Genomic DNA, 27,132 nt, shown 5'->3' with positions numbered 1-27,132 from the left:
AGGTGAATAAACTTTCTCTTTGTGCCGATTGATGAAAACGTGGATACTCTCTTGAAAGGGATTTTTATGTTTCTTCTTCTTCTGAAGCCTTTCTCTCGGTTTTGTGTTTTCTGAGAGTGCAGGCGTGAAATCGAACCGTTCCTTTTCGCTCCATTATATTTACGTCCTGTTCAAATGCGGCAACACACATACGGCCCGGAAATCTGCACTCGCGTGGAATCGCCAAAAGCCAAGTAGCCTCTGCCGAGCAATGATCTCTCGCTTGTACAAAATGGAAGTTTTTAGTCGGCACCTCTCGGGAATATCAACACAATTACCGTTCGGAGAATACAAGCACTTAAGAACGCCGCGCACGTTGCAAAATTTCTTCAAATTGCCTCTCGCGCAAATTGCAAATTAGCACTCGAAGCTGGAACAAGTTTGCCTTTGTGCAAATATATATAATGGAAAACTCAACCGTGAGCTGAGAATCCAATTTGTTAGCAAATAATTGCAAAAGTTTCAAAATGTTGTTGCAAACTCATATTGTCTTTATGTTCACAAAGTTCAAATTGATCTTAAAAGTTATAAAGGAATTATTGAATTTTTATTTCTGAGTATCTGTTGGAGCAAATTGATTTTTTCAATTTCTTTTTATCACAATTTCAATATATTTTATTTAATTCAACATAATATTACATTTCAAGTAATTTAAAAATTAATTTTTTTATTGACAATAACATTCGTGTTCCTGCCTCTGATTTGTGCTGATAATTTGAGCTTCAAAGTGCTAATTTGCATCATTAATCAAAAAGGGTTTATTTTAATTATGCTCGTCAATTGCCCAATGGAGCGGTTGATGCTGCGCCGCGCTCCTTTGCCAAGGTAAATCTCCTTGCAACCGACGTGATCGTTTTGCTTGTTAATTTATCGTCAGCTGCTGGCAGGACGCAAAGTGAGCTGAATAATTAACGTGGCAAACAAGCCCCGTAGCAATGGCCCTCGTCTCTGCGCTCTTATTGCGATCGTAAGCGCCGGCCGCGTTGTTGATTTACCCACCTGCAGTTCCCATGGCGCGCCGCGGCATCTCTGACCGGTGAATAATCGCATTGGCGCGGTCCCTCTCAATTGAGCCTGGCATGGGCCCAAGGATAATTACTCGGAACCCCTAAGTATTTCAAACACATATGCACGCCAGAGTGGATTCCCAGAACGAAACCGACGCGTCAAAGTTGCAAACACACATGGACGCCCGCCCGCCCCTCGCGGGTCCAATGTTTTGACGCATCCTTTATTGCTTTTGTCGCACCTCAAAAATGTGTCAGAAGATAATTTAGATAAATGCTCAAAAGTTCACAAAATTTAATTGTAATTATTAATAACTTAAATATTACTCAAATTTTATATTTATCTACTATAATAATTATTATTTTAGAATTAATTGTTTATCATTTTTATTATTTTTTTAAATATGTATAAATTTGTAAAATCAAAAATCGTTCTAAATAATTTAAATGGTGCAAGTTTACTTATCTTTCATAACAACTAGAATCCATTATCTATTTTATATAAATTTCTTCATCGTAAAATTTGTTTTAGTTGATTATTTAAATTGAAAACTCAAAATGTGATACCAGGCTTTCGAATTCTATTATTTAATTTTAAAAAAATTGATTCAATAATAAATAATATCAATGCTATGGGTAACAAAATCAAACTAAATAATTTAGTATCAAAATATATTATACTGTCATACTTTGTACCAAATCTCGCGAAATTTTCATTTTTTATTGATACATAGACAAATATCAGCGGCGTCACGTGGCAGTGAAACCTACCGTGATATTGTGTAATAAACACAACGCGATCAAGAGCGCCCTGCGCGCGTGCGTATTTATAGATTTTTTGGCACCGTCGAAAAGCATTTCTCGGAAATCTTGTCACCGAAAATGAATTTGATCGGCGCGGCGCATTCTTGGCGATTTGCTCGCGCCACGCTATATATTTGAATTCCGCAAACTGCTCAACCTTCATATAATATTTTAATTTCATTTTTCCACAAAAGGGCTGCGGCACTGCCGCGAGGCAAAACACACCTTTTCCCTGAGTCATCTCGGCTTTTTTTCAATTGGAGCCGCGAGAGTCCTCTCTCCTTATAAACTCCCGATTCGAGGACGGTGACTCATCAGTATGCGTTCTCATTACTTCTTTTTCAATAATGAAGAAGTGAATTGAAAGTGAGATACAACAACTGCACCTCTCAAGTCAAACGAGGAAAATTTGAAATAGCTTTTGACGCATTTTGAAATGTGTGACATTAATTTGCGCGTCACACTTTGCAGGAAGGAGGAAGTTGTTGCAAATTACGTGGGAAGATTTCATAGAACTGTTTATGTAAGAATTCCTCATTTGCATATTAATTTTAAATAATTAATTGGTTTTAATTCAAAGGCTGCTTTAATTTGAGGGAGAATATTTTCCTATCCTTTTGTAAAATGATTCTTATCTTTAACGCAGAGCATCTCTTCTCTCAAAGATATATAAATTCAGAAAATAGAGACTTTTTTACCTCATTCTCTTCCCTGCGGATATTATTACAGCGCGCATTTGAGATTCCGAGAATCGGTTCTGCTCTCTTTCAATACCAGAAAAACACACTGCGCGCGGCGTTTTCCTGTGTATTTCAGAGCTCAAAATCAATTTTCACACCTTCCTTCCTTTATGCATATTACATACACAGGATCGCATTTCCCAGCACCAGCGAATTCCGAACCGTTTGTCGACGAACGCAATTTCCTGGCGAAAATAAAATAAAATGAAAAAAATCCGAGTCAGCTCCGCGAGCCCGAGGTGCTCTCGTCGCCATGCAGAGTATCGAGCAGCTGGTGCCCCACTTTTTCCGAGAAGCAATACCAATAATCAAGTGCGCTCCGACGCCAAAGGCACACCATTCACGGCATTTCTCCATTGTTCTGATCCGCGGCCGCTCGGCCCGGAGGTGTTCTCCATATTCGCGAAAGCTGCACTCCTTCTTCTTTTCCTCTCTCGGCCGACGATGCACTCGGGCCTTTTCAATTCAATCTCCCTTCGCTCGCTCTCTGCGTTTGCTAAGCTAATTGAATCAGCCAGAGTGAATTGCCGCTTCTCGGAACTCGGCTCGCTAATTTCTGCCCTCTCGCAATCTGCAGAGAGCGCGCGCATGCAGCGATCGACCTTTGGTTCCTTTTGATTGCGTAATTGGACCAGACAGAAGAAAGAAAAGGGGCTGGGATGCTGGTGAGATGAGATTGCATTCCTATTTCATTTATTTGCAATCTTATTCCGTCAACATCATAAATTGATTATGTTCTGTTAAAATGTGCCAAAATTTCTATCAAGGAATGGAGAAATTATAAAGATTTTATCAATTTTGTTCATTTTAAATTTATTTTTCAAATGACAGAAAATCCCCCAAATAAATTAAATTAGAGTTTTGTAGATAATATGATAATTTCATTTTTGAATATAAAATTTGGCATGGATTTTCTTTATTCGCAGAAACTGAGCCAGTAAACCAAAATGCTCTTGGAAAACAAAATAAAATGCCCAATTTTCAACTTTTATATTATTGAGGAGCTTAAAATTTTTTTCAAAACAGATCTGTTTCCATAATTCTGCATTGATTAATTTGTATAATGTAATTTTATGAATTCTTATTGCGGCGTTAAGAAATATTGCAAAAAAAAAAATGTTTTAGATTAACTTTTTATTTTATATATATTGTTTTTTCTTAAAGTTTTTACACTAATAAATCTTATATTAATTTAAAATTTAAACTTATTTATTATATTTTTTATTAGTTGCAATTTTAAAACACCAAGTTTTGATTAATTTAAATTAAAATTTTTTAAATATTATTTTTAATGAAATTGTTATTGCACTGGATAAATATAAATGCTGCGGCTAATAATTGAATTGAATTAGATGTCTTTTCATTACTTAGAATCCACGACTTAAGGTTTCATCCTTTAATACCTAATTATTGAATAATTATTCCATATAATAAATGTTACAACTTAAAAATCAAGACAAACGCCGGCATAGCACAAAGTTTTTTCTGCAAAAGTAAACATGTTTCTGACTGTTTATTTTTTCAATATCCTCTAAAACCGATTAAACTTTATATATGGATTGAAAATGGAATAAATTAAAAACTTCCTTCATCTCTTCATCAAGCTTACATTAATTGCACTAACGAGTACAGTCGTTCAGTGGAAATTGCACAAGTCTCCGCGCCAGTTGCACAAATAGAATTTCCAACTCGGCGCATCCCCGAAGCCGATTTTCCACTCCCGTGCGCTTTAATCTTGTGCACGACTTCCAAGAATCCGGAAACGAATTTGCATAATGCGGCTGAGGTGAATTAACTCGCGGCAATCTTATATCGAATGCGGTTCCGAGAACTTCATACGTGCGGACAAAAGGGAAAAAATTGTGTATTCCGCGAGTGCAGTCGTGGCAGGAAACCACTTTGCTGCACCGCGCGCGCACACCGCGGTGCCAAAAAATACACACACAAGAAAATAATGCGCCAGTGTCATTGAGTTCCGAGAATTAAGAGGCGAAGGTCCGCCGCCGCAAAACAGCGCAGCCTCTCTGGCGAGAGAGATGAAGTCTAGGCCAAATTTGAATGAGACGCGAGCGGCGAGTGATTTGATTTTATTTGTGGACTTGAGAGATGCTCTTGGTGCGTCGTTTGATGTGTATGTTTGTTAAAAGCAGCGGCTTCCGAGAAATCCCCGCCGACGTCATATACACTCGCGCCTTCGGATCTTGTACAAAAGAAAGAGCGGCCGCGGGTTTAGTGCGCGGCGAGCAGCTCAAGCGTTCTATTAGCCGCTCCTGAAATATTAAACACAAAATAGGTGATATGGCAGAAGCAGGAGGAAGAAGGGTTTTCCTGCTTTTACTGTAAATTGTGAGTATCGACGCACTGTTGTCGGATTTCTTTCTCGCGGAGAATTAAATACCCCGCGAGGCAAACGGAACTAGCATTGCATACCAAAAAACGCCGCGTGAATGTTTTATGCTCGCGCGTACACTCAGCATTCGTGCCGGATTGAGCTTAGCCTTGGTGGAAAAAAAAATGTGGAGAACCTAGAGTTTCGTGTCTGCTGATGGACTGCGGTATGAAAATTGACCTCTCCAATAACGCAGAGAGGGAATTTTTACCCTATATTAATAACAGGAAATTCTAGTTGAAAGAGTTTCCTCTTGATTTGAAGTAAAAAATTAGATAATTTAATTTTTATGTGGTTTTACTTTGAAACTTGGCTTTATAATGGAATACATATGTACCAAAATTTTGTCTTTTAATTAAGAAATTAATTTTAAATTTGTTTGAAGAAGTTGACACTCAAGGAGATGATTCAAAAAACAATTTTCTGCAACGAGGAAAAGCCCGATCGCTTCATTTCCATTAATTTTAAATGTCACACAAATTGTATCTAGTGTGTTTCAAGTTTCTCGCACATTATTTCATTGAAAAAAATAAGTAAAAACCTCTAAAAATTAAACCATCAAACTGCTTTACGCTTTAAACAAAGACACTACTCTATATAATAATTAGAACACGCAAACTACAATAATTTGAAGAAAGATAATTCAATGTCTTCCACAATAATTTTTTTGTTTAAATTTATTTTGCGCAATGAATTGTAATATTTTGACGCTGGAAAGATTATTTAAATTTCACCGATTGAAAAATAATCTTCTTAAATTCATTTGATAATCAAAAAGTATTCCTAAATTTTAGATTTCATTAATGAAAATTAAAGAACTCAATTATTTTAAAATGAGTGTTTTGCCAATGAAAGGGAGAAATGGAATTTTTTCTCAAATTATAATAAATTTTGAAATAAAAATTGGAATTTTCTATCCATTTGCACTTTTGCAGTGGTAATTATTTTTTATATAATTTTGAAAACACTGGGTAACTTCGTTTGATAACATATTAAAAGTCTAAATAACAGATTTTTTTTAAATATATTTATGTATCGATTGAAAATTAACAAGAGATCAAGAGCGAGTTCTGATTATGGAAAAATAGACCGATTGAATCGATTTTTTTTATTGTAAAAATTTATAAAAGATAAAAGACACAATAAAACAATAATATATAATTATAGAGACGCTATAAAATTTTTTTATTAATATTATTATTATTTATTCTTCTCGGTCTTATCAATAGTCAAATAATCAATTTAACTGGAATTAATTTAATTAATAGATTTAAAGTCTTTACATTAATACAAAGATCATATTATTGTAAATTTGGAAAATATTTGTGTTAAAAAAGACAAACCAATTGATTTTGTTCAAAGAAAAGATCTCTCGTGATTCAATTGGCAAAGACCGTCTTTATGACTTTGAATGAAGCTCCTTACACGAATGTATCGCGTCTTGGGAGAGGGTTTTGTACAATCAGTTCTCCATCAATGCACATCAATGTACACATAGGAGCTTTATGTACCGCCCCTGGTTGCAGAATATAGCAGGGCTGAAATTAAAGACGGAGATGAAAGAGCGATTCTCTCCGGTTCTCGGGCGTGAGCCATTTCCCAGAAAAACCGGGGCTGCAAGCCGGGCCTGTGTGCTTTTCCGAGAGAGAGCGGCTGCCGCCGCCGCCGACTCTCTGCACGCCGCCCTCGACTTTTTAACAACGCCGCCCCAGCATCCCTCGCATCATTGAATATCGCGTATATTTGCCGAAGCTGTGGCTCGACAAATTGGAGCGTCGTCGGGCTGAATTTGCTATTTTATCCCGACCGTAATGATCCTCTTTCCTGGAAAATCCTCGCGCCAGCTCGATTCGCTGACTCTGCGTCCTGCCAGCTATATACGGAGAGGAATAGCAGAGCGGACGCTTCGTTATGCCACATGGAAAATCAAAACCCAATATTATACACATGATTGAAGAGTATAAAACATATATGCAGTGAAGTGGAGAGTAAAAAAATATGTTCATAAAGCGGAAATGTTGATTTGCCGTTTGGTTCAATGGAACTGATATTTTTTTTCAATTAATTTTCTCTGTTTTACATTGACATAATCGAAGCGTCATACATTTCCACCCCTATTTTTTTATTTTAATTTTTTTTAGGGTTAGGGCAAGACAGAGTCTTGTTGGCCTGTGCCCTCTTTTAGTAGCGCAGAAAGGCGCTCTCAAGTATTTTATTTTTTTGATTTACCTTTTTATTTTATTATTTCCTTATTTATTAAAATCAAGCATCAATGGGGGGAATTTAGATGAATTGATTTTTTTACAATTTATTTTGTAGCTCTAGAAACAAGAAACTGCCTAAACGTTGATGGAGAATAATCAAAGAAAACAAAAACAAAAAGTTTGAATGAAAACCCTCTTTAAATAAAAAATTGATCATTTTACTTTTAGTTATTTCAATCAAATGGGGGGGGGGGGGGGAGTTGAGGCCTAATTAATTTGAAACCCTCTGCAGTAAATTATCTTAGAATTGCGCAGTTTAAATTAGTATTTTTAATTTAACTTAAATGATTCACCTACCTCAATTTTAATCAGTTTTGATTGGTACTTTGTATTATTCTCTGATGAGGTACAAACGATAAGATTTAATTGAGCTGCTATAGTGAACTCGCGGTCATCAGTTTGTAATTAATGTGTATAGATACGAAAATTGATAATTAAGGAGTAAAGAGTTGCTTCTTTGAAATTTGAAAACGCCCTTTTTATTATTATTGCTAAATGCTTTTTTTTAATAATACCTTTCAAATTCACTAATTGGGCGTAAATAAGTAACGGATATAAAATTATTTATTATTAAAATAAATTTTACTGCTTAATTTTTTTACATATTAAAATGTTAATAATGTTACCAAAAAAATTCTTTTTATTGTGCTATAAAAATTTATAACCAAGTATAAAATAATGTTGTATGGTAATTTAATTTTTCATTCAAACTATAAATTACATGCACCAAAAACATAATATATGATGAAGTTAACGGATGTTATAAAGTACATCCTTAAATTTTGACTGCGCATATACAAGAGCCGCGGTGACGTGAACTCTCGGCTTCTTTGTATAGCAATTTCAATATATCCAGCGCATTTTATTAACACTTCTCCTTGCACACACGTCCGCTGTTCCGCGAGCAACTTTGCAAACCCGAATTCCGGGTACTCGCGCCGGGGCCCGTTTTGTGTACAATATGTATACGTTTTACTGCTTCGCGGATGAATACATAACGCATCTGAACAGCTCTTTTCACAAGTTTGCTCGGCGAAAATTTCTTGGAAGTTGGCGCCATAAAAAACGCACACCCTCCCTCGGCCGTCGGATATCAAGATAGAGAGAGTAATTTATACGCCGTGTTGCTGCGGTGTTGCGTTGGAAATTGCTTCAATTTCGCGAGACCGAGAGATGCCCACGCACCACTTTTGCTGAATTATATATAAATCGTGTCGGCGCTGAGAACGAGACCGAAAAACAGCGCGATCGGTGTTTGTTGCGAAATTATATTGGTCGCGGGCGCACCCAAAACGGTGCTCGTAAATTATTTCCTAAAAGGAGTTAAAACGATTTGCGGGGTGGCCAATTGGCAAGACCGAGGAATGCACATCATTTTGCTGGCCTGAGATCACGCCGAACTGACTCACAACACTTCTTCGTGTCCGAAATGACGTCAACCCAACAGCAAAGCTCTTTTCCACTCCATCGAGGTGCTGCTGTCTCGAAAATAATGAATTAACCACGCCAACTCTCATGACTCGCTTCATTTTGAGCGGCTCGTGATCTAATTAAGAAGTTGTAGATTTTTCTCAACACAATAATTCATTAGATGGAATTTGGAACAAATCTTATTTTAAATGGATTATTATTGGCTTTTTTATTTAAGAATTGATGAAAATTAGGCTAGATATTTATTAAATTTATAATTTAGAATAATGAATTTTTGTTTAAATTATATTTGTCAAATAAATCTATTTTCAGGTAACCACAAAAAGGGTATTTTATCATTTTTATTTATTAATTTATTTAAATTCAGACCTTAGTTTTTGGGACTAATTTTGACTGAAATGTAGTTTTACATAAATCATTTATGAATGAGCATTATTTCATGAAGAAAAAAAGAGAAACAAGAACAAAATTTAAACAATTTAATAGTATAATCAGAATTACACGATTTTCTTTACATTATATTTTCAGAAGAATTCTATTTTGTTTGAAGAAGTTGACACTCGAGGAGATGATCATGGAAATGAAGAAATCGGGCTTTGCCTCGTTGCAAAAAATTGTTTTTATTCAAAAACAAAACGGCTCTACCAGTTTTGGTCACGGTCTGCGACCCTATTTCATGAGCAAGAAAAAATACAAAAAATCAGCAAATTGAAAAAAACACATTTTAAAATAAAAAATTAAAATCTTAAAAACTAACAAATTCAGGTATTTTCATGAGCAAAGGCAAAGAATTCTTGTCCTTATTTTCCACATCCATCATTCACCCTTTTTATGTTTATTTACTCATATTCGTATTAATTTCGTTTGGAAAAGTTTAAATTTTATGTACTTTTGCAACTTTGTATTACACCTTTCATGTATGAGTTCACTTTATTCTGGCCTGAATGGTCGGCGAAAAATCGCACAAAAGCACTCTTGCCGCGCAATGCAAAAAATAAATGCACACCACTTAGACTCGGCGCACAACTTCATGAAATATCGTTTCGCGGAATTAGGCACTTTGTCGCGCAAATTAACCTGATATACGTTTTTTTCGTCCGTCCCGCTCTTGAATGCAGCGACGAGTTTCATTCTGCTTACTCATTACAGCACAAACTGAAAACAATCTGAAAAGGCGCGCGCGCGGCCGCTTCTCGGAAGCATTTGCAACAATGATGAAGGAGAAATCGCTAATTAGTATGCACAATAGATGAGAGAGAGGTTTCTGCAGCAGTCTTGCGTATTCTGGGAATTGCAATTAACGCTCGGCTTGGATTCTGTGTAATCTGGCAGAATTTGCAGCGCTACTAGGAACTCTATTTTGGGACGCATCAAGCAATTATGAGAGAGATACATAATTCGCGTCTTAATTTTGGCTCCACTTTTCGAATAAAGCTTCACTTCACTAAAGTTTGTGAAAATGGATTAATCTTCTTGAAAAAATCTCATTCGAAAGTTACAAAGTTTGATGAAACTTGTGTTTTGTTTTTCATAACAAGAAGAAATTTATTAAATCAAATAAAATATTTTGCAAACTTTCAGCATTAAACGTTCTTACGAACGGTTAAAAAACTGAAAATATATATTATTAAAATTGCTTATTTCTTAACCTAAATAACTACAAATTCAAATGAGAAAATAATTTCCAACATTCAAAATTGAAGTTTCACTTTAAGAAAATGCTTCTCTTAAACCAGTTTAATAAAAAATTATAATTAAAATAAAATGTTAATTGTTTTGGCGATTTTTGTTTCAGACGTTCGACAGGCCAACTGGCGTCCCTTGTGCTAGGCCCGTGGCCCCACGCGGGGGGCGGCTGCACTGCCCACCCCTCACCCGGAGGCCTGTGGTTCGCTGGGAGCGGGAATGCCACCCCCGTCGCCACCGCCATGCTGACCTGCCCGCACTGTCTGCACTCGTTCGAGGGCGCCGCCGCCGCCAGCAGCACCGCCAGCACCGCCTCGACGAGTGCGTCGTGCTGCTGTGCCGCCCCCGCCGCCTCCTGCTTGCGGGTGTTTGCAGGCAGTGGCGGCGGCATCATCGTCTCCGAGGGCAAACCGACCTGCACCACCCCGCACCTGCAGGTCTCCTTCCAGCAAACGCCGGGTCTGCAGGTGTCCTTCACGCCGTCGCTGCAGATCGTGCTGCCCCCGTGGCCCACCCAGGCCGCCTCCAGCCGCAACTCGGCAAACCTAACCTCCACACACAAGGCCCTTACAGCGTCCGGATGGTAATTTTCAGTTATTTTAACACCAATTTTTCATTATTTTGTAGATTTTTTTACCTTTAATTAATGAAATTTAATTAAATATAAATTTTTAATATTTTATTTTAACTATAAAATGATCATGAAATAAAAAAACCAAATTTAAAAATTTACTTACTAAAATCATATTTATATTTTGAATTAAATTTTGATACATTTACTTGATCGAACAATTATAACGATTTTGTTTTTAATTGAGAATAAATAAAAAGAAATAAGTTCTAAATAAAATCAATCAAATAAGAAAAATTAAAAAAAAAATAATAAATGAATAAGCATGAAAAAAAAATTATTCAACTTGATTTTGTTATTATAAAAGTAAAGAAATTAATCATTGGTTCTTCTCGAAATAAAATATACTTTGCATTTTTTTTTTAATTGAATTTTGTTCAAATTATATTAAAAAAAAATCAAATTTCAGGTACTACGAGGCGTTGAGCGGCGAGGAATCACTGATCGCCCTGAAAAACTGCCCGCCCGGCACATTCCTGTTGCGCGACTCGTCCGACCCTGAGCACCTGTTCTCGCTGAGTGTGCAGACGACGCGCGGCCCGACCAGCGTGCGTCTCCACTACCTCAACGGAGAGTTCCGACTGGACGCGCAGCACCACTTGGCGCACCACGTGCCGCGTTTCGCGTGCGTCCTCAAACTCGTCGAGCACTACGTGCGCGAGGGCAAGGAGACGCAGAGGCGGCAGGCCACCTCCAACCGCACCTATGTCAATGTCTCGCCACCGCCAGAACCAGGCAGCCATGTTTGGGTACGTCTCAATTTTGCTAAAAATTTAGAGGCGAAAAAATTCGGTTTTGAAAGAGGCCAAATTTCAGAAAATGACACTTTTAATTAAAAAAAAAAAAAAAAAAAAAAATGGATTGTGAAGTAAATTTATTGAAGATCTATAAGTTATTCTAAAATTTTGAAACAAAAATAAGAGCAGAAGTAAATTCTTACTTATTCAAATCTTATTAAGAATGAAAAAAATTAATTTAAATTTAAAAAAATCTTTATTTATTACTTTTAATTTTAAATAAAAAGTAACAGTCGAGGAGGTTTATTAATATTATTCAAATTGAATGAAATTGTGATGTGCAATGGATCCCAATTTTGTGTAAGAATTTTTAAATAATTAATCTTATATTTATTTTAATTTTTGTTCAGGTCGACGACCGAGGGCGGACGCACTCGCCGATCCTGCTGACGCGGCCGTTGAGGCGCAGGGTGAGCACCTTGCAACACATGGCGCGCTTAGCCATCAACCAGAGACTGCAACACAGGGACCTGGCGGCCCTCAACCTTCCGTCGGCCATCGAGGACTACCTCAGGGAGTATCCGTACACGCAGTGATCGACAGTTACTACTACACTTAGGGACTAGAGCATCACACTCATTCATGCGCACACCACGATCACCAGCAGACTGTTGTTACAACTTTGTCTCTTCTATCTCGATATATATTTATAAATGTGTTGTCATTGTTGATAAAAAAATGATCAAGAGCTTACGAGGCCGCCCGGCCCTCACCCCGTTTTGGACGATTTCGACTCTAGTGATGCCAAAGTAAAATTTTGAATGTTTATCGTCGATTTTATACCCGGAAAATAAAAAATGTACTTTAGAACATGGAAAAGTAGCAATTGAATGTTTTTGCGGTCAAATTGCATTGTGGAAGAGAAAGATTCCATGAATTATAGGAGGGCCTATAGCTACGACAATAATTGTCAGCAGCCCTTCAAGGCCTTTAGAAACAATTTTGTTACAACACTGTCGTTAGAAGCAAATTATTTTAGAAATATCTATTTGAAGGTTCGTGATTTTTCTACTTCGTGGCAGTTCATGTGCGTTGATTAATCTTATAATTTTGTGTTGATCGTGTATGCGAAGTTTGTTTCGATTGATTTATCCGAAGTTTGATTTTGGTGCCAAGAATTTGTCACAGAATCGGTTGAAATTCAATATTTTGTGTCGTCAGAGAGATAATATGCGTGTTTGCAAGTTATTAATTTATTTTTAGAAATTAAACAAATCTCCACGTGGAGATTGTGAAAAGGCAGGTCCTGTTCTTGTAACATTGTATTTAGAATGACTGTTTTGTTCAAGTGAGGCCGAATGGACCAAATGAGTACGTTGAAGACTCAACTGATATCTCGCTCTTAATTATTGTAAAGTTTCAATTAACTCAGAACAAATACCAAACATTAAATATATGTGTAAATAAATTATTACTTTACCAAGAAGAGTTTCCATTGTTTTAATTTGTTTTAAATTCATAAAAATGAAAAAAAAAATTTAATAGAGTTAACGTTTTTTTAATTGAAAAACACAGAAAATCTTCACCTCCTTTTCTTCTTCTCTGATTTGGAGGCTGAGGGCAAATCAGTGATAGGTGCCGCATGTCCAGTCCTCTTAAAATGGTCAAAAAGTTTGTTTCTCGTCGGAAAAGTTGATTTACAGGTCAAGCAAGTGAGATCAGTGTCCTGTGTAAAGAGGAAGAAATTGGAAATTTATTTTAATAAAAATTGTACTAATTTTACCACTTCCATGCTTTCTTCACAGGCAATCTTTTCACCTCTTTCGGCTTTCTTAGCTAACTTAGCCTTTTTTCCTTTCAACTTTGGTGGTGGCACTTTTTCAGGTTGTTCTTCATCTTCGTCAACAGGAATGTTTGCACTTGCAACCTCACCATTGGCTTCAGCACCATCACTTTCTACAGGCGGTTTGCTTTGTTTTGCCTGCGCATCTTTTTTCCTCCGCTGTTTCTTAGAAATTCCAATTTCTTCCAAATCTTCTGCAACTACGTCTGAACTGTCAAGTCGAACTCTGGCAGTCTGCTTCTTTTTGTTCTTTTTCTTTTTACTACTAGGTGCTGCCGCTAAATAGATAATTTATTTATAAATTTAAAAATGTTTAATTTTTTTCATGGAAAAAACCAACCTGCTTCCTCCTGAACTTCCTCAGCATCGTCCTCTTCTTGCAGTATTTCATATCCTACTTCTACAAGATCTTCGTCATCGTCCGCAGTTGCGTCGCTTTCCTTCACCTCTTCGGACTGGAACTCGACTTCCTCCTCCTGCATGGTCACTTTCAGCAGAGCAACGTTTTCTTTGTGCTTTTTGGAATTCTCATGATTTGCAAACCTTCAAAAGCTCCATCAATAAAAAAACTAAAAATTTAAATTTTCTTACGCCTTGTCAGTTTTAAAACTTTTGTTGCAAGCTACGCAAAACATTCCACTTGGCTCCTCTTCATCTTCCGTTGTTTCTTCGTCTTTGCCAAATTCAGCTGTAAGGTTGTGCTCAATTTCCTATTTGATTAATTTATTTAACTGGAAACTACAATTTAAATTTATGAAGTAATACTTTAAGGACACCTTCCATGTCATCCATGTTAAGGTGTTTCGAAGAGTTGGCTTCCTCGAACAACTTCTTTCTCTCGGCAAGCTGCTTTTTCCGATTGTTCTCTACTTTCAGCGCATTTTCCTTTGCCTTTTCTGCCAGTTTTTGCTTCAAATAGTTCAATGTAATACAAATTAAAAGAAATCGATTTTTAAGTTACTTTGTGCAGCTCAATTCGCTTGTCACGCTTCCTAACAAAGGCAACCAGCGTTCGAATTTGTTCATTTCGGGCTTTCCTGGCTTTCTCCCTGACCTTTTTGTTTTCTTTGTCCATGGCTCGGACGATCCTCCTGTTTTCAGCCTGGCGAGTGTCGTACTCGTCCATCCAGGCGTACGACTTTTTGGTAGAGAAACTCTGCCAAAATGCATAAAAATCGTGGACAACCTAAGTAACACCTTCGTTAATGAACTGTGGCAATTTGAATAAAAATAAAATTACATCTTCGTAGCTGCTCGTCGACGTGCCGAACCCTGGGATTTCAAATTCACTGTCAGACTCTTCCTCCCTATAGAGATCTATCTCCTCAGCAGCAATTTTATTAAACACCTCTCTAAAAGGAAGAGATTTGAAAGTAAATTTAAAGTAATTTTAAGCATTTTTTTTTTTTACCTGTAAACAGCATAAAAACCCTTCTCGTCATCACCAAATCCTTTATAGCAAGAAGACGTGAAAAAAGGGAAGACATCAAACGAGTCATCTTCATAATCGCCTCCGATGCCTGCTCGTTAATTAGGTCAATTGCACAATTTATTAAAATAATATTAGGCAACCCACCTCCCTTCAAAATCGCTTCTCGGTGCTCATCGTACCACGCACGCTCCTGCGGATCGCTGAGGACCTCGAATGCTTGTTGAATAAGTTGAAATTGCGACTTGGCCTCTTCTGGGTTACTCAAATTCTTGTCTGAAAATTAATAAAATAAAAATTGAATTTGCTCAGGGTAAAGAAGGATATAAGCATTTTTTTTTAGATGATTTATTTTCTCACCTGGATGCCACTTCAGGGCGAGTTTTCGGTAACTTTTCTTCAGCTCGTCGTCGGAGGCATCCCTGGACACCTCGAGAACTTCGTAGTGGCACTTCACAGCACTCATTTTCGACTTCAAATTCGGAAAAGTCGGAGATCACAGACACATGCCACTGTTTGTGTACCTCGAACAGCTGAAATCTGCGGCCCGAAATCTTGAGCCAATGAATGGCTTGGATGGCTGCGTCGACCAATCAGAAGAGAGTATTTGGATGTCGATCCGCGCGAAAGATGACCACGTGGCAGTGATTTCAATGTAATCAAGAATATCTTGACATTTCTATTTACTTAATCAATTAATTAATTAATCGCTTTAAACCACACATTATTTTTGATTATTTTATTAAATGAAATTTTCGGAATTTTTAATACAAATATTTTAGTTCAGCGGAATTCTATTATCTTTTGCCCATTTCTTCATTACTCTGACAATTTGCTCTACTTGAGGTCTTGATGATGTCCTCAGGGTCTGGACTGCCTCAGCAAGCGTCTCTCTGTTAATGAAAAACATCATGAAGACGTCACAATATTAATTTTTTTATACTTCGGCTCAATTCCTGCGACCACTAATTGAAATATTCCGATGCAAGCGCCTCTCTTCCCTTCCCAATACTCAGGATTTGGGTCCAATCTTTCCAGGACGTCGAAAGCTTTTGCCGCGATATAAAACTGGCCTGTTCTATAGCAATCGTTGGCGATCAATTGCAAAAGTGAGAACGATTCGGCCGAAGTGTCCATTCGCAGGTACAGCTCCCAAGCGCTGCTCGATTTTCTATTCATTATATCTATCAAAGGGGAAAAATTTAACTTTTAAACACTCTTATATTGAAAAAAAATTACAGCATCTGCAAAGCATTGAAGCGTAAACAGGGTCTTGCCGAATCTTTTCACTCTGAATCATCAGAAACATTTCCTCCGCTTCTTTGTAACTTCCGACAGCCGCTTTTGCCTAGTAAAAAAATTAATTTAATTTTTTTCCTTTTTCGTCGAAAGGGAAATTATTCACCTGGGCGTAATTGAAATTGAAGCTGTCGTCATTGTAAAAGTAACTTTTGACCGAGCTGAGGTAGAGCAAGACGTCGTCGAATTGCTTCAGCAAAAAGAAGCACGATGCCATGCACTGCCTTCCCGGAATTGTGTCGCACTCGCTCGCGCTGCCACCGACGAGTTGGAAAAATTGCTGCGCCACTTTGAGGTGCTCCCGCTTCACAAAGAGAGAGGAAATTCATTTTTCACTGTCGAGAAGCCACTCGAGTGGAATTAATTTAACATTATACCGAGCCAAGTTCCTGCCCCAGCGCTGCGTTCACGACCCCTTTCAAAATGTACTCCTGCGGAACGGCAGGTTCCAAATCTTTGATCAGGGCGTACGCCTCCTGAACCTCGTCCTGTATATTTTGAATGAAATTTAATTTTAAACAGAAATAAATTAATGATTTACTTGTCGCAAATAATAGATGACAAGGTTCAGCCGTGCCTCGGGAATTACGTCCACCAGGGGCGGCAAAACCTGCAGAGCTCCTTCGCCGCCGCGAAAAACCACCAGGTTGTGTTTTATTAAATCGTGTCCGAAAGTATTTCCAGATTGCTCCTTGGAATTTGTTAAATTATAATGATTAAAATTTCATTACTAAAATTTTTATTTTACCAAAAGAGGTTTCAACTCATTTTCCGCCGCTCGTCCGTTGTACAGCCTGAAATGGTTGCACGCTTTCAGGTTCAGGGCGATCGCAGAATCAGGGAACTGTTGCAAGTAAACTGCAAGGACCTCTTGGGAAACGTCATAGTAGTCGAGTTTGTAGTAACACAATGCAACATAAACATTCAGCGCCAAGTAGTCCCTAAATTTTAAATTTCAAATCTAAATTATTTTGTGGTAGAATTTAAATTTAAATGGATTTAAAGCACCTAAATTATTTTTTCCTTTTTATTAATAAAAAACTTTCCAATAAAATTAAATCACCTATTATCGAGTAAAATTTTCTTGTAAATATCAATCGCCTCCTGATAATGAGAGCGCAAATAATGAATCGCTGCCAGTGAAAGCTGATCTTCCAGCACGTCCTCGAGCTGCTGGTGCTGCTGCATTAATTTCTTCTCGTCGCCGAATTTGTGCGCGAGATGAAACATCAGCCTGTTTCTCAATCGGCTCTCCGGCGCATTTTGCAGAAGCTGGATTTAAATTAATTTAAAAAATTTTGAAATAAATTTCAATTTTTACCTTATCTGATTCTGGGTACATTCCGAGGTAAAAGTAGCAACAGGCCAGGTAGGTAGAGGCTTCGACGGGTCTCGAGGGCTTCTTCAAAATGCTCTCGTACACCTGGGCCGCCTTTTTGTAGTCGCCCAAATGGAAGGAGCAAAATCCAATCCACATGTCAATATCAACACTGCCTTTACCACTGTTATTGTTGAACTGGTTAAGAAAAAAATTGTGTTAAAATTACAAAATACAGTAATTTTTTAAACCTCCAATAGACACAAAGCGCCGGTAAAATCTCGAACTTTTAAGAAATCCTCCAAGTTGGGAAGTTGCCTTCGTACCTGTGCACTTTGAGAAGTGGAAGGGCCGCTGGCTGGTTTTGCTCTCGACAAAATCTAAGCAATAAACCGTACTCGCGTTAAAAACACTTTAAAAACTATGAATCGACCAATTACCATTATTTAAATCGGTTAAGTTGCCTAAAATCAGCAAAAACAAAGCTGCTTTTATTCATGAAAAGAGGCACCCACGTTCTCTGCTCAATGGAATGTGGGGCCAGCGTTTTCGCGCCTCTCGTCTCCGCCCTCTTCTCAACCAATCACAGAGCGGCATTTGCGAGCGAATCGTCCAATCAGAGATCAGAATTTTCTGGCCAACTATCATGGCGGATGCGGTTGTCAACAAATTTATTCGGAATCCGGTTTCTTACACGTTTTAATCAAAGATATTTTATTATTTCTGCATTTTACGTGCTGTTTTCACAATGGATCACGTCAATTGCTAACTCAGGTACAAAATTTTCCATAAATTCGGTGTTCATTTTATTTAAATAGCTTGGAATATGTAAACCAAAAGTGTCCTTTGTCAATAACGGGACTTTATTCGGAGGTCGGAGGATCTAATCGAAATGATTTTTGCAGATTTTGCTGTGCTTGAGTATAGTTCTTGAAATACGGCCTCAAAATTTCGTCCAACAAGATGCCTGCTCCCGTGGCGAGACCGAAAAAGGCTGACGACATATGGTCTGCGCTGAAAGCTCACGTTCAGAGAGAACGTCAGAAAAAGAAGGAAGGTGTGTATTTTGTCGTTTTATGCATGAATAGTATAATTATTATGTTAAAATTACTATTTCACAGAGCAAGAAGCAGACGCAGAAGTCGAGAGGCAAAGAAAGGAGAGGGAAAGACAGCAAAAACAAGACGTGATGACACTGGGGGAAACCAACATGCAAATTCAGCAACAGGAAACCAGGTTGGCCCAGCTCAAGGAAGAGAAGCACCAGCTCTTTCTGCAGCTCAAGAAAGTCTTGAACGAGGATGACATTCGAAGGAGACAACTTATGAAAGAAAGGTGCTTAAAATAGAATTAATTTATAAAAACTTCAATATTCCATTATTTCAGTGAGATGATCGGCATGCACGCTTATCCACCTGGAACGGTCATGGGAGGACATCCTCAACTTTTCCTGCAACCCAACATGCTTGCCGGCAGACCCGCAACTCTCTACAAGTTGCCTCCTGCTGGCATGATGCCTCAGGTCAATCAATACGATCTGCTTGCGTCTGGACCTCCAAGAGTAAAAGATAACGTTTTAATCTGAAATTATTGAATTTATTTGTAAAATTTAGGGTGCAATCAAGCGACAGAGGAGTCCGTCTCCCACACCTGGCTACCACCCAGGCTACAGTTACAAGCACGCCGCAGTAACAGGATATTCCCAACCTAGTAAGAAGAAAATTATGTCAAAATTATTTATTAACATTCAATTTTCTTTTAATTTCTAGAGCAGGAAGAAGGCCGAAGAGGGCATGAGTATTCTCGAGCTGTTCTATGGCATAGTAAGTAATTTAAAACTGCATTTCAAGTTGACAACAATCAGCTTGCTTGTCAATTAATAGAACCAAAGTTTTATTTCAATTTGATATTAATTAATTTATTTGTTTTTAATTAATAAAGAAAATAAAAAAAATAAGTAATATCAATAATAAAATAAAAAATAAAGCTTTATTTCAATTTGAAATTAATATTTTTATCTCATATTTAGAATATTTGTACATTTATACAAAATTTTATATAACATTTTTTTTCTGACCTCATTGTGATATTAATTTAATATTTTCATTTAGAAAATACTCCATCACCTTACGGATCCAGCCAGCAGGCATTTTACAGCCACCCTCCGCCGTCGAGCACTGCCGTCAGCTACGCTCCGACCTCTGCTGTGTACTCGTACAGCAGTGCAGGCCATCCGCAGTATGTCCAGGCGCCGCACGGAGTTCCGCCTCAGACCCGTGAGGACATGAAACACGGACCCCCAGCTCTCTATCTGCACTCGCAACCGGGTCCCTCGAGCCAACCTGGGCCTTCGAGAGTGATGGCGCAGCAACCGCAGCCAAGTAATTATTTCTTTCTCCGATGAATTTGAATCTGAACTGTGATTTCTGTTTAGCTTATGTCACGATGCACCCTGGCATGGAGCACAGCGGCCAAAAAACGAGCAGCTATTCGTCGCAGGAGGCTGAAAAGTACTATGCAGGGCACCCACCTGGTGTCAGCATCAGACCGGCCACTCATGTTCCAATACATGGGGGCTCAATCCCTGTCCAACAATTGCCACAGGTATTTTACAATTTAAATTTGTGAAATTGTTAATTTTTGGAAATGAAGAGATCAGGCTTTTCCCCGTTGCAGAAATAATTTGTAATTATATAAGAAATGGCTCTACCAGTTTCAGTCATGGTCTGCGACCCTATTTCATGAGCAAAATATACAAATAATATTAGCAAATTGGAAAAGTGACACATTTTAATAATTATAAACATTCCAATATTAAAATTAACAAATTCATGAGCAAACACGCTGCTTGTGTTTTTGAAATTATTTTTGAATAAAATACCATTTTTGCAGCGAGGAAAAGCCTGATCTCTTCATTTCCACGATCATCTCCTCAAATGTCAATTTCTTCAAACAGAAAAGTCAATTTTTATTTATAATAAGTTAAAATCTAAAGAAAATTTAAAATTAATTTCAAAATTTTCTTAGGGTGCAAAATCTGGAGGAATCACATCCGGTTATCCAATTCGGGGGCAGCCAGTGTCTCACGGAAATCCTGTGACCACTTTTCAACCAATTCCCACTGCATCAACGCCACATGTAAGTCAAGCAATGCTTTTTTATGCTTGCAATCAGTCCTTGATTTAAATCGATGAGGTTCCCAAATTTGTTCAACTGTCTAGAATATTATCATTAAAATAATTAAAACAGCATTGATGAAAATCGGCTGTTTTCTTTTAATTATGAGTAATTTATGCTCCAAATTTTTGATTCGTCAGAGCGTTTACGTAAGCCAAGCGCCCGGAACTCGAATTTCGTACAGCCAAGCTGCTCTGCACCACCCAGGCCATCCTCCGCCGCACGGTGCCATGGGCGGAGGCCTCTCCGTTGGTCACCCCATCCACAACCCGGCCTCTCGTTACACAAATCAAGTTCACTCGCGGGAACAGCCAAGGGAGGTTTAAACATTTTTAACGTGTTAATTACTCGGATAGCTCATGTGTAACCCATAACCCATCTTTTCTTACTTGTGGTGGAGAATAATTGGAACTATTAAAAGAAGAAAAAAGTTTCACAATGACACTTTTTTGTTTCTAAAACCCCTGAAATGATGTATGATTTTAAATTATACTTCTTGAATTCAGAACAAAATTTGCAAAGAGTGTAAAAAGCGATTCACAATCTCAACTTATGATTAGGGAAACTGCACATCGATCATGTTATTACATTGGCAATTTAAATAAACGCACTCTCTTTGAGTCGACGCCGAAAGTGGTGCGCTGAATGGGCGCTCGATTGTTCGCCAGTTCATTCATCTTCTTCCCGTTTCACGATATAATTGCTGACAATGGCCCGCAGATCAAAAGGCAGTCCGCACTCGACACGGAGAGGAACCGCACCCTGTCGAGGCCGAGAGGAAGAAAGAAAGCGGCGGTAATGGCGAGCGGGCCATATTTCAACGATAATTGGCCAATACACAGCATTACGGAATCTATTTTATTAGCCTGCAGGCCGGCTTCATTTCTTATTCGTCCAGAGCTATCATTAGCCCCGCGTCCGCCGATTAACTGTCACTACCGCCATGAATCACGGCCACAATTGCCCCTTATTAGCAATTAATTTTCAATTTTCGACACTCGCACTCTCTCATCTTGCTCTGAGAAAAGTCGTTGTGTCTGTCTGCACTCTCGCGCATTCCGACGCATGCGAAATTTCTACCGTAGTCGACGAAAACCCATGTTTGCTTGTACTAAATAAATTAAGTTCAGCCGAAATTATTGAAAAATTATTCATTTTAAAAATACGAAATTTGACATTTCCAAATAAAAATTAATTTAAACTACATAAAAATAAAATAAACAACACTATTTAATAAATATTTCTGGATCTTTTTAATTAAATGTTGCAGCAAATTACGTAAAATATTTTAAAACTTCAAATTTCAGTTTCGCTTCAGGCCTATTTGTGTGAATCCCGTCACTACGGTAAGAGCCGAAGGCGCGATAAATTTGCTGGAGCGAGAATTAAAGCAGAAAATGCGTGATGGTGTAATAACGCTTATAAATCCTGCAGTCCCAACGTGTGTTTAGCTCCCATAAATTTCGCACCTCTTAAGACGTTGATATGAAATAATAATGGCAGGTGTGCTTCGTGTCGTTCGGCGTGCGAAATTATAAAAAACGCGCTTTTGTTCAGCACCAACGTGATAAATATTTTGAAATATTTATCAACATTTTTAAAATTTCATTTTTATTTAAAAAATTTATCACGTCCTTCGAGGAGAATTTCAGCTCCTTTTTAACTGTAAAATAATAAAAGAGAAGATATTATTTTTGATGCGCGAGGCCAAAGGGCTGAATGATTATGGTTCCGATCACTAAATCACAGGTAATAGACCACGAGAGTGCTCATTAGAATAATTTGTCCATCACACGTCCGTGATCGTTTGATCAACGGTGCGCCGCTTTTGTAATTCATCATTGTAGCACACATTGCGTCGGACATGGGAAACAATAACGCGATGAATCCGATAAATCTCTGGAGAATTATTTTTTCTTAAAATAAAAAAATTTCAATATTTTTACCGTTTTAGTTGCAAATAATTCTCAGGGAATATAAAATAACAAGCAGCGATAAATTTTCATGCCACCGAAATATAAAAATAGAGATTTTTCATCGGCGCCGCTCGGTGGATATGTTAAGAGTTAAAAACGAGTCGTATTAATTTCACACTTCTTGTGTGGCAAGAAAAATTGAATTAAACAACTGCTCGCGCCGGCTTTTTAGGACGTCGGACTCTCAAACCGCGGTCACCAGAAAACAATTTTTCACGCGCGGCCGACGGGCAATTTAAATGGGTGGCGAGCAGAAGTACCGGAAAAAAAATACTCCGTCCCTTCTAATGCCAGGCGCGTGTTGAGTTTTATGATCTGGGGTTTGCTTCTGGGTTAATTGCACTGTCCATCATCGCAGCCTGTGATAATGCTGAAAGCCCCCAAATGTGTTTGAGAATCTCCAATGGAACGATTTTATTAACTTAAACATTTCAACATTTTCCAAACATTTTATCAGAGTTTTAATTTGTATCTTTTTCATTATTTCACAAATAAATAATAAAACTATTCCATTAAAAAGGATTATTTTACTAAATAAGATAAGTTTTATGTTCTAATTTAATTTATAGAGTTCATGTTGCTCTAAAACCATGTTTTTTTTTGCCACAGTTTTTTACTGCAGAATAAATACAAATTAAAATAACACTGACCGATCTGAACTGGAGATACAAGCTGAAATTTGTAGTTTGTACAACAATACTAACGTTGTTACGTTTAATAACACTTTCTGAGGAAGGACATTTAAAATTTGTGTGTAAAACTTTGAGAATTTTGAATTTCCTGTTAATTAAGATAAACCGAAATAAAATTAGAAAAATGTAAAAAAAAAAACTGAACAGCTGCTGTTTTGTAAGTTTATTTAACAACTTATTGTAATTTTTAAAAGCACATTTTTAATATAAAATTATAATTGTTTAAATATTTGAGGAGTTTTCAACAACATTCAAATCATCAAATGAATTTTTATTTTATTTTAGAATGCCAAATTTAATTTTTCTCACAATTTGATAATCTTATCAAGGCCTGCAAAGCGCGAAGCACGTGTTTGACAACTTTTCTTGAGCAAAACGCGCCAATTTCATGGTGACGCCGATGCGAAATGAAAAGAGATAACTTTGAGGAACAGCCGATTTGTAAGGGTAGGCGTCGGGGATTGGGCCGGGCAACAAGTTCCACGGGATGTTTGCGTTGCACCAGCCGTACTTCCCCGAGGCCAGTCTGCTCGCCGCCAGCCACGATTGCTCAGTGCGAGCATCTGCGCCTGTTTCCAATAATGCTAATCATCACAAATTATTCTAGAAATTTTAATGATCACTTATTTTAGAATTGACAAGGCAGATGCCATTTGTGACGTTTTCAAAATAAGCCAATTTCAAACCGTAGCTGCAACAGAATGACGACGCCGTCGTATAAAGTTGCTGAAATTGAATCAGGTTAAATTATTTTAATTTTAAAATGCTATAAAATTTTTACGCGAATGTGTTGATGCACGTATTTGATCCCACAGGCAGTGACAATCTCTCCATTAGGGATGGCTGGATTTTAAAATAATTATAAAGAAATTTTAAATATTAATAAAAAGAATAATATATTTTCCAACGTCTATTGTTGATGTAGTCTTCGCGCAGTTTTGGCTAAATTTTTATTGACACATAAAAATAAATTAATTTATTAAAATAAATTATTCATCTTTTACATCAATCACACATTCAAAATCAGCCGGGCATTTGTGGCTTACACTGGGTAGAGGTACAGGATCCTGTGAAAATTATTTACTATTTAACCGACTTAATTTTATTAAATTTGTAAGCCATACCGATGACGAGTTTACTTCGACCGTGTTGAGAATGTTTTCCACTAGATCAGGCGCTTTTTCCAATCCACATTGTAACACAAGTGAAGCAGTATCGCACTCGTCCATTCCCTCTGTGAATTATTTTCCTCATAAAAACTGTTTATTTTTTACAAGTACTTTTTTACTAATAACTCACTTATTGATCCGCAGGCTGAAATTGCATTCATGTTTTCTTCCCTGACTGTGTCACTGACCGCCAAAGTCTCAGCCATTTCCAAAATCGTTTCATCGATTAAACGACCATACAGCATCTATTGTATTCAATTAATTTAATTAACAAGTATCAAATGTTTATACAAATCCTCCATTTTCTCCAACGCATTTCAAAAAACACTGTTAACGATTCAAATAAATTTTTATTTTAAAAATATGTAAATAAAGATTTCATGTATTTAAAATTTTTAAGATCTGCCTTATGCATGCGTCTTACTTTTAGTTTTAATGAGATCATAGGGAGCTGCGTAGAATTCAATATATACATAATCTCGTCTGGAATACACATGATAAATTAAAAGTACATCAGCAGTGTAAATCAATGTTAATTACAAAAATAAAAAAAAAATCAATTTAATTTAAATAATAAATAATAATGAAGACAAAATATAAATTTAATTTATAAAAAAATGGTTGATGATATTAAATTTTATTTTATCTTATTTGCACAAAGCTGTTCTTAAAAAGTTTTATTTTTAATTATGTTACTAAATAAAATTATTTTGCTTTTATAAGAAAAATACCTTCTGTCACATTAAAAACCGCGCTGCACTCATCGAGAATTGCCCTCGAGTTTAAGGGGGTTTTCCTCGTGTCCCTCGCCTCGCAAATATACTTTTGGCTTTCTTTGCAATCGGCGTCTGCCAGCAACGCGCCTTTGGTTTTCGACATCTCCACGGAGATGCAATGCTCCTTATTTCCCAAATTGTTCGGCTCGCCCTGTTTCCACTTTGCATCTCGCGGGCGTAGTAGTTTGTTTGCCGCGCACCACCCAAAACTATTGTTGCAACCCTGATTGGTTCCCGAAGTCCAAAAGATGCCCTCGTTCTTGATTGAATCTATGACAATTTCAATAATAAGTGAAAATTTTTGAATATAAAAATTTTACTTTTGGCGGCCGTCAATAAGTTGCCATATTCATAGTCGTACTCAATGCTGAGAAGTTTCATTCCGATGGAGCAGCACATTTTTTGCGCATCTAACCACTAAAGCTCCCCCTTTTTTTTTATTAAAGTTTCATTTTAAGAAACTGTTACCGATTTTTTTAACGTGCTGAACAAATATGTTCTTCCATTTACTGTGAACCATAACCCGTGTGCTGAAGGATCTGCAACAATTAAACGAAATGACAATAAATTACAGTAAATTTCAAATAATTTTTATCTTCTTTGCCCAAAATTATTCTCTTTTTTCCCAATATTTTATTTATTAAAAATTTTTGATTTTACTTAAACGGCCCTTTAAAAAAACACATTATAATTGGAAAAATTAAAAAAAAAATATATATTAAATATAAAATTTACTTGTGAGGTACTGGAATTCCGTTACGTTATCAATCAGAGTAGAGAAGTATGACGGCTATATTAAATTTTTTTTCAATTAAACTAATCAGTATCTTGTTAGTTTCATGAACTACATCTTTTGAGCAATTAAAGCCAGTGAAGTTTGGGCACTGCGGCTTGTAGCATGGTGGTGATGGTGTTGTTGGGCCCTAAAATTTTAGATAATTCCAAGAGATAATCAAAATTTCAGTGTCATTTATTTTACTTGACATGCAAAGACGTATCGGTTGGAACAGTTTTTGGCTGCTGTGGAAACGCTACCTACTGATTTGTTGACAAGCATGTAAACGCAATTATTCTCAAAATTGCTGCCGTTTATTAGTTGGCTGGATGTCCAATAACGGAAGTTGTACTTCCAAACGGAAGCTTTTTTTAAAAATTAATTTAATAAATATGTTTAAATTTTGGAAATAAAAAATTTAACCTTTGGCCAATTTAGTCAAACACTCCCTTATTGTGTTGTTCTCGATCATAATTCCATTCATTCCGATACTGCAACACCGATCAATATTCTCTTGCCAATTAACCTAGCAATTAAACAAAAGGTTATAAAATACATTTTTTGTCCGAAAATAATTTGTCCAAAAGTGCTTTTGCGGACTTCATCCGAAAAATTGGGAAATCGGCCGAAAAAAATCGGAAAACTTACGGAATGTTTTTTTTTTCGTTTTTCCAAATTCATAAATTATGATATTAATTTTTTTTTTGCAACAATGCAATGGTAAATGTTGTGGTTTGGTTTGGACCATCAGTGCTCTCATTTTTCTTCTACTTCCGTTCAAAACTCGCCATTGTCACAGCGTAATCAAGAGATCAGACAGAATTTCGATGACGTCATAATTTTTTTAATTGGGAAAAATATGATGGAAAGCCTGCATAATATTTTTTACTGACCACATCATTTCCCCAGAGAAACAGAGATCCGCAAGTTTCAACCCAATGACCATAATA

The 27,132-nt window shown here is 37.1% G+C and overlaps 6 protein-coding genes across 6 annotated transcripts in view; 3 read left to right on the top strand and 3 right to left on the bottom strand.

The window, feature by feature from the left end:
- The window catches only part of LOC132194683 (leucine-rich repeat-containing protein 45-like), a 43,700-nt gene extending 33,097 nt beyond the window's left edge, over positions 1–10,603 (top strand). Inside the window, exon 13 of the mRNA XM_059616120.1 lies at positions 10,470–10,603. The gene's annotated coding sequence lies outside the window, so the exon portion shown is untranslated. The remainder of the gene's footprint in view (positions 1–10,469) is intronic.
- LOC132194921 (suppressor of cytokine signaling 3-like) lies at positions 827–12,324 on the top strand. The gene is made up of 4 exons (XM_059616520.1): positions 827–864; positions 10,470–10,943; positions 11,401–11,740; positions 12,139–12,324. The coding sequence occupies exons 1-4, from the start codon at positions 827–829 to the stop codon at positions 12,322–12,324; spliced, it is 1,038 nt and encodes a 345-aa protein (XP_059472503.1).
- A 925-nt stretch (positions 12,325–13,249) lies between these two features.
- Positions 13,250–15,530, bottom strand: LOC132194684 (dnaJ homolog subfamily C member 21). The gene is made up of 10 exons (XM_059616122.1): positions 15,361–15,530; positions 15,148–15,276; positions 14,983–15,091; positions 14,812–14,923; positions 14,533–14,757; positions 14,337–14,480; positions 14,163–14,281; positions 13,912–14,114; positions 13,512–13,849; positions 13,250–13,454 (listed from the first exon to the last, which is right to left on the bottom strand). Exons 1-10 carry the CDS (start codon positions 15,464–15,466, stop codon positions 13,311–13,313), a joined length of 1,629 nt encoding a protein of 542 aa, XP_059472105.1. The 5' UTR covers positions 15,467–15,530; the 3' UTR covers positions 13,250–13,310.
- Positions 15,531–15,757: 227 nt separating this feature from the next.
- Positions 15,758–18,148, bottom strand: LOC132194755 (intraflagellar transport protein 56). The gene is made up of 11 exons (XM_059616237.1): positions 18,058–18,148; positions 17,869–17,997; positions 17,621–17,815; positions 17,363–17,571; positions 17,048–17,240; positions 16,841–16,990; positions 16,677–16,787; positions 16,406–16,603; positions 16,240–16,348; positions 15,944–16,184; positions 15,758–15,893 (listed from the first exon to the last, which is right to left on the bottom strand). Exons 1-11 carry the CDS (start codon positions 18,058–18,060, stop codon positions 15,779–15,781), a joined length of 1,653 nt encoding a protein of 550 aa, XP_059472220.1. The 5' UTR covers positions 18,061–18,148; the 3' UTR covers positions 15,758–15,778.
- A 106-nt stretch (positions 18,149–18,254) lies between these two features.
- Positions 18,255–21,244, top strand: LOC132194631 (G protein pathway suppressor 2). Its single transcript, XM_059616039.1, has 10 exons — positions 18,255–18,391; positions 18,523–18,674; positions 18,739–18,952; positions 19,004–19,178; positions 19,231–19,327; positions 19,387–19,440; positions 19,729–19,998; positions 20,052–20,221; positions 20,645–20,755; positions 20,935–21,244. The coding sequence occupies exons 2-10, from the start codon at positions 18,581–18,583 to the stop codon at positions 21,118–21,120; spliced, it is 1,371 nt and encodes a 456-aa protein (XP_059472022.1). The 5' UTR covers positions 18,255–18,391; positions 18,523–18,580; the 3' UTR covers positions 21,121–21,244.
- A 2,830-nt stretch (positions 21,245–24,074) lies between these two features.
- LOC132194920 (uncharacterized) lies at positions 24,075–25,423 on the bottom strand. Its single transcript, XM_059616519.1, has 8 exons — positions 25,363–25,423; positions 25,056–25,114; positions 24,762–24,958; positions 24,587–24,696; positions 24,467–24,529; positions 24,371–24,404; positions 24,244–24,305; positions 24,075–24,188 (listed from the first exon to the last, which is right to left on the bottom strand). Exons 3-8 carry the CDS (start codon positions 24,874–24,876, stop codon positions 24,075–24,077), a joined length of 498 nt encoding a protein of 165 aa, XP_059472502.1. The 5' UTR covers positions 24,877–24,958; positions 25,056–25,114; positions 25,363–25,423.
- Positions 25,424–27,132: the final 1,709 nt, after the last annotated feature.

Source organism: Neocloeon triangulifer, unplaced genomic scaffold (assembly GCF_031216515.1).
Source record: "Neocloeon triangulifer isolate White Clay Creek 2 clone unplaced genomic scaffold, ASM3121651v1 ptg000008l, whole genome shotgun sequence".
Lineage (NCBI taxonomy): Eukaryota > Metazoa > Arthropoda > Insecta > Ephemeroptera > Baetidae > Neocloeon > Neocloeon triangulifer.
Note: the sequence above shows the minus strand (reverse complement) of the source record. Positions and strands in the feature narration are given on the sequence as shown.

Coding starts and splice junctions, on each gene's coding strand:
- LOC132194755 (XM_059616237.1), bottom strand. Junction 17,816..17,868: donor GCGCTTTGTGTCTATTGGAG/GTTTAAAAAATT, acceptor TTTCTTAACCAG/TTCAACAATAACAGTGGTAA. Junction 16,185..16,239: donor TTCAATGCTTTGCAGATGCT/GTAATTTTTTTT, acceptor CCCCTTTGATAG/ATATAATGAATAGAAAATCG.
- LOC132194921 (XM_059616520.1), top strand. CDS start 827: ATGGAGCGGTTGATGCTGCGCCGCGCTCCTTTGCCAAG. Junction 865..10,469: donor CGCCGCGCTCCTTTGCCAAG/GTAAATCTCCTT, acceptor TTTTTGTTTCAG/ACGTTCGACAGGCCAACTGG. Junction 11,741..12,138: donor AACCAGGCAGCCATGTTTGG/GTACGTCTCAAT, acceptor ATTTTTGTTCAG/GTCGACGACCGAGGGCGGAC.
- LOC132194684 (XM_059616122.1), bottom strand. CDS start 15,466: ATGAGTGCTGTGAAGTGCCACTACGAAGTTCTCGAGGTGTCCAGGGAT. Junction 15,092..15,147: donor AGAAGCGATTTTGAAGGGAG/GTGGGTTGCCTA, acceptor ATTAACGAGCAG/GCATCGGAGGCGATTATGAA. Junction 14,924..14,982: donor GGTTTTTATGCTGTTTACAG/GTAAAAAAAAAA, acceptor TCTTCCTTTTAG/AGAGGTGTTTAATAAAATTG.
- LOC132194920 (XM_059616519.1), bottom strand. CDS start 24,876: ATGCTGTATGGTCGTTTAATCGATGAAACGATTTTGGAAATGGCTGAG. Junction 24,697..24,761: donor TTCAGCCTGCGGATCAATAA/GTGAGTTATTAG, acceptor AATAATTCACAG/AGGGAATGGACGAGTGCGAT. Junction 24,189..24,243: donor ACGTGCATCAACACATTCGC/GTAAAAATTTTA, acceptor ATTCAATTTCAG/CAACTTTATACGACGGCGTC.
- LOC132194631 (XM_059616039.1), top strand. CDS start 18,581: ATGCCTGCTCCCGTGGCGAGACCGAAAAAGGCTGACGACATATGGTCT. Junction 18,675..18,738: donor ACGTCAGAAAAAGAAGGAAG/GTGTGTATTTTG, acceptor ACTATTTCACAG/AGCAAGAAGCAGACGCAGAA. Junction 20,222..20,644: donor CTGTCCAACAATTGCCACAG/GTATTTTACAAT, acceptor AAATTTTCTTAG/GGTGCAAAATCTGGAGGAAT.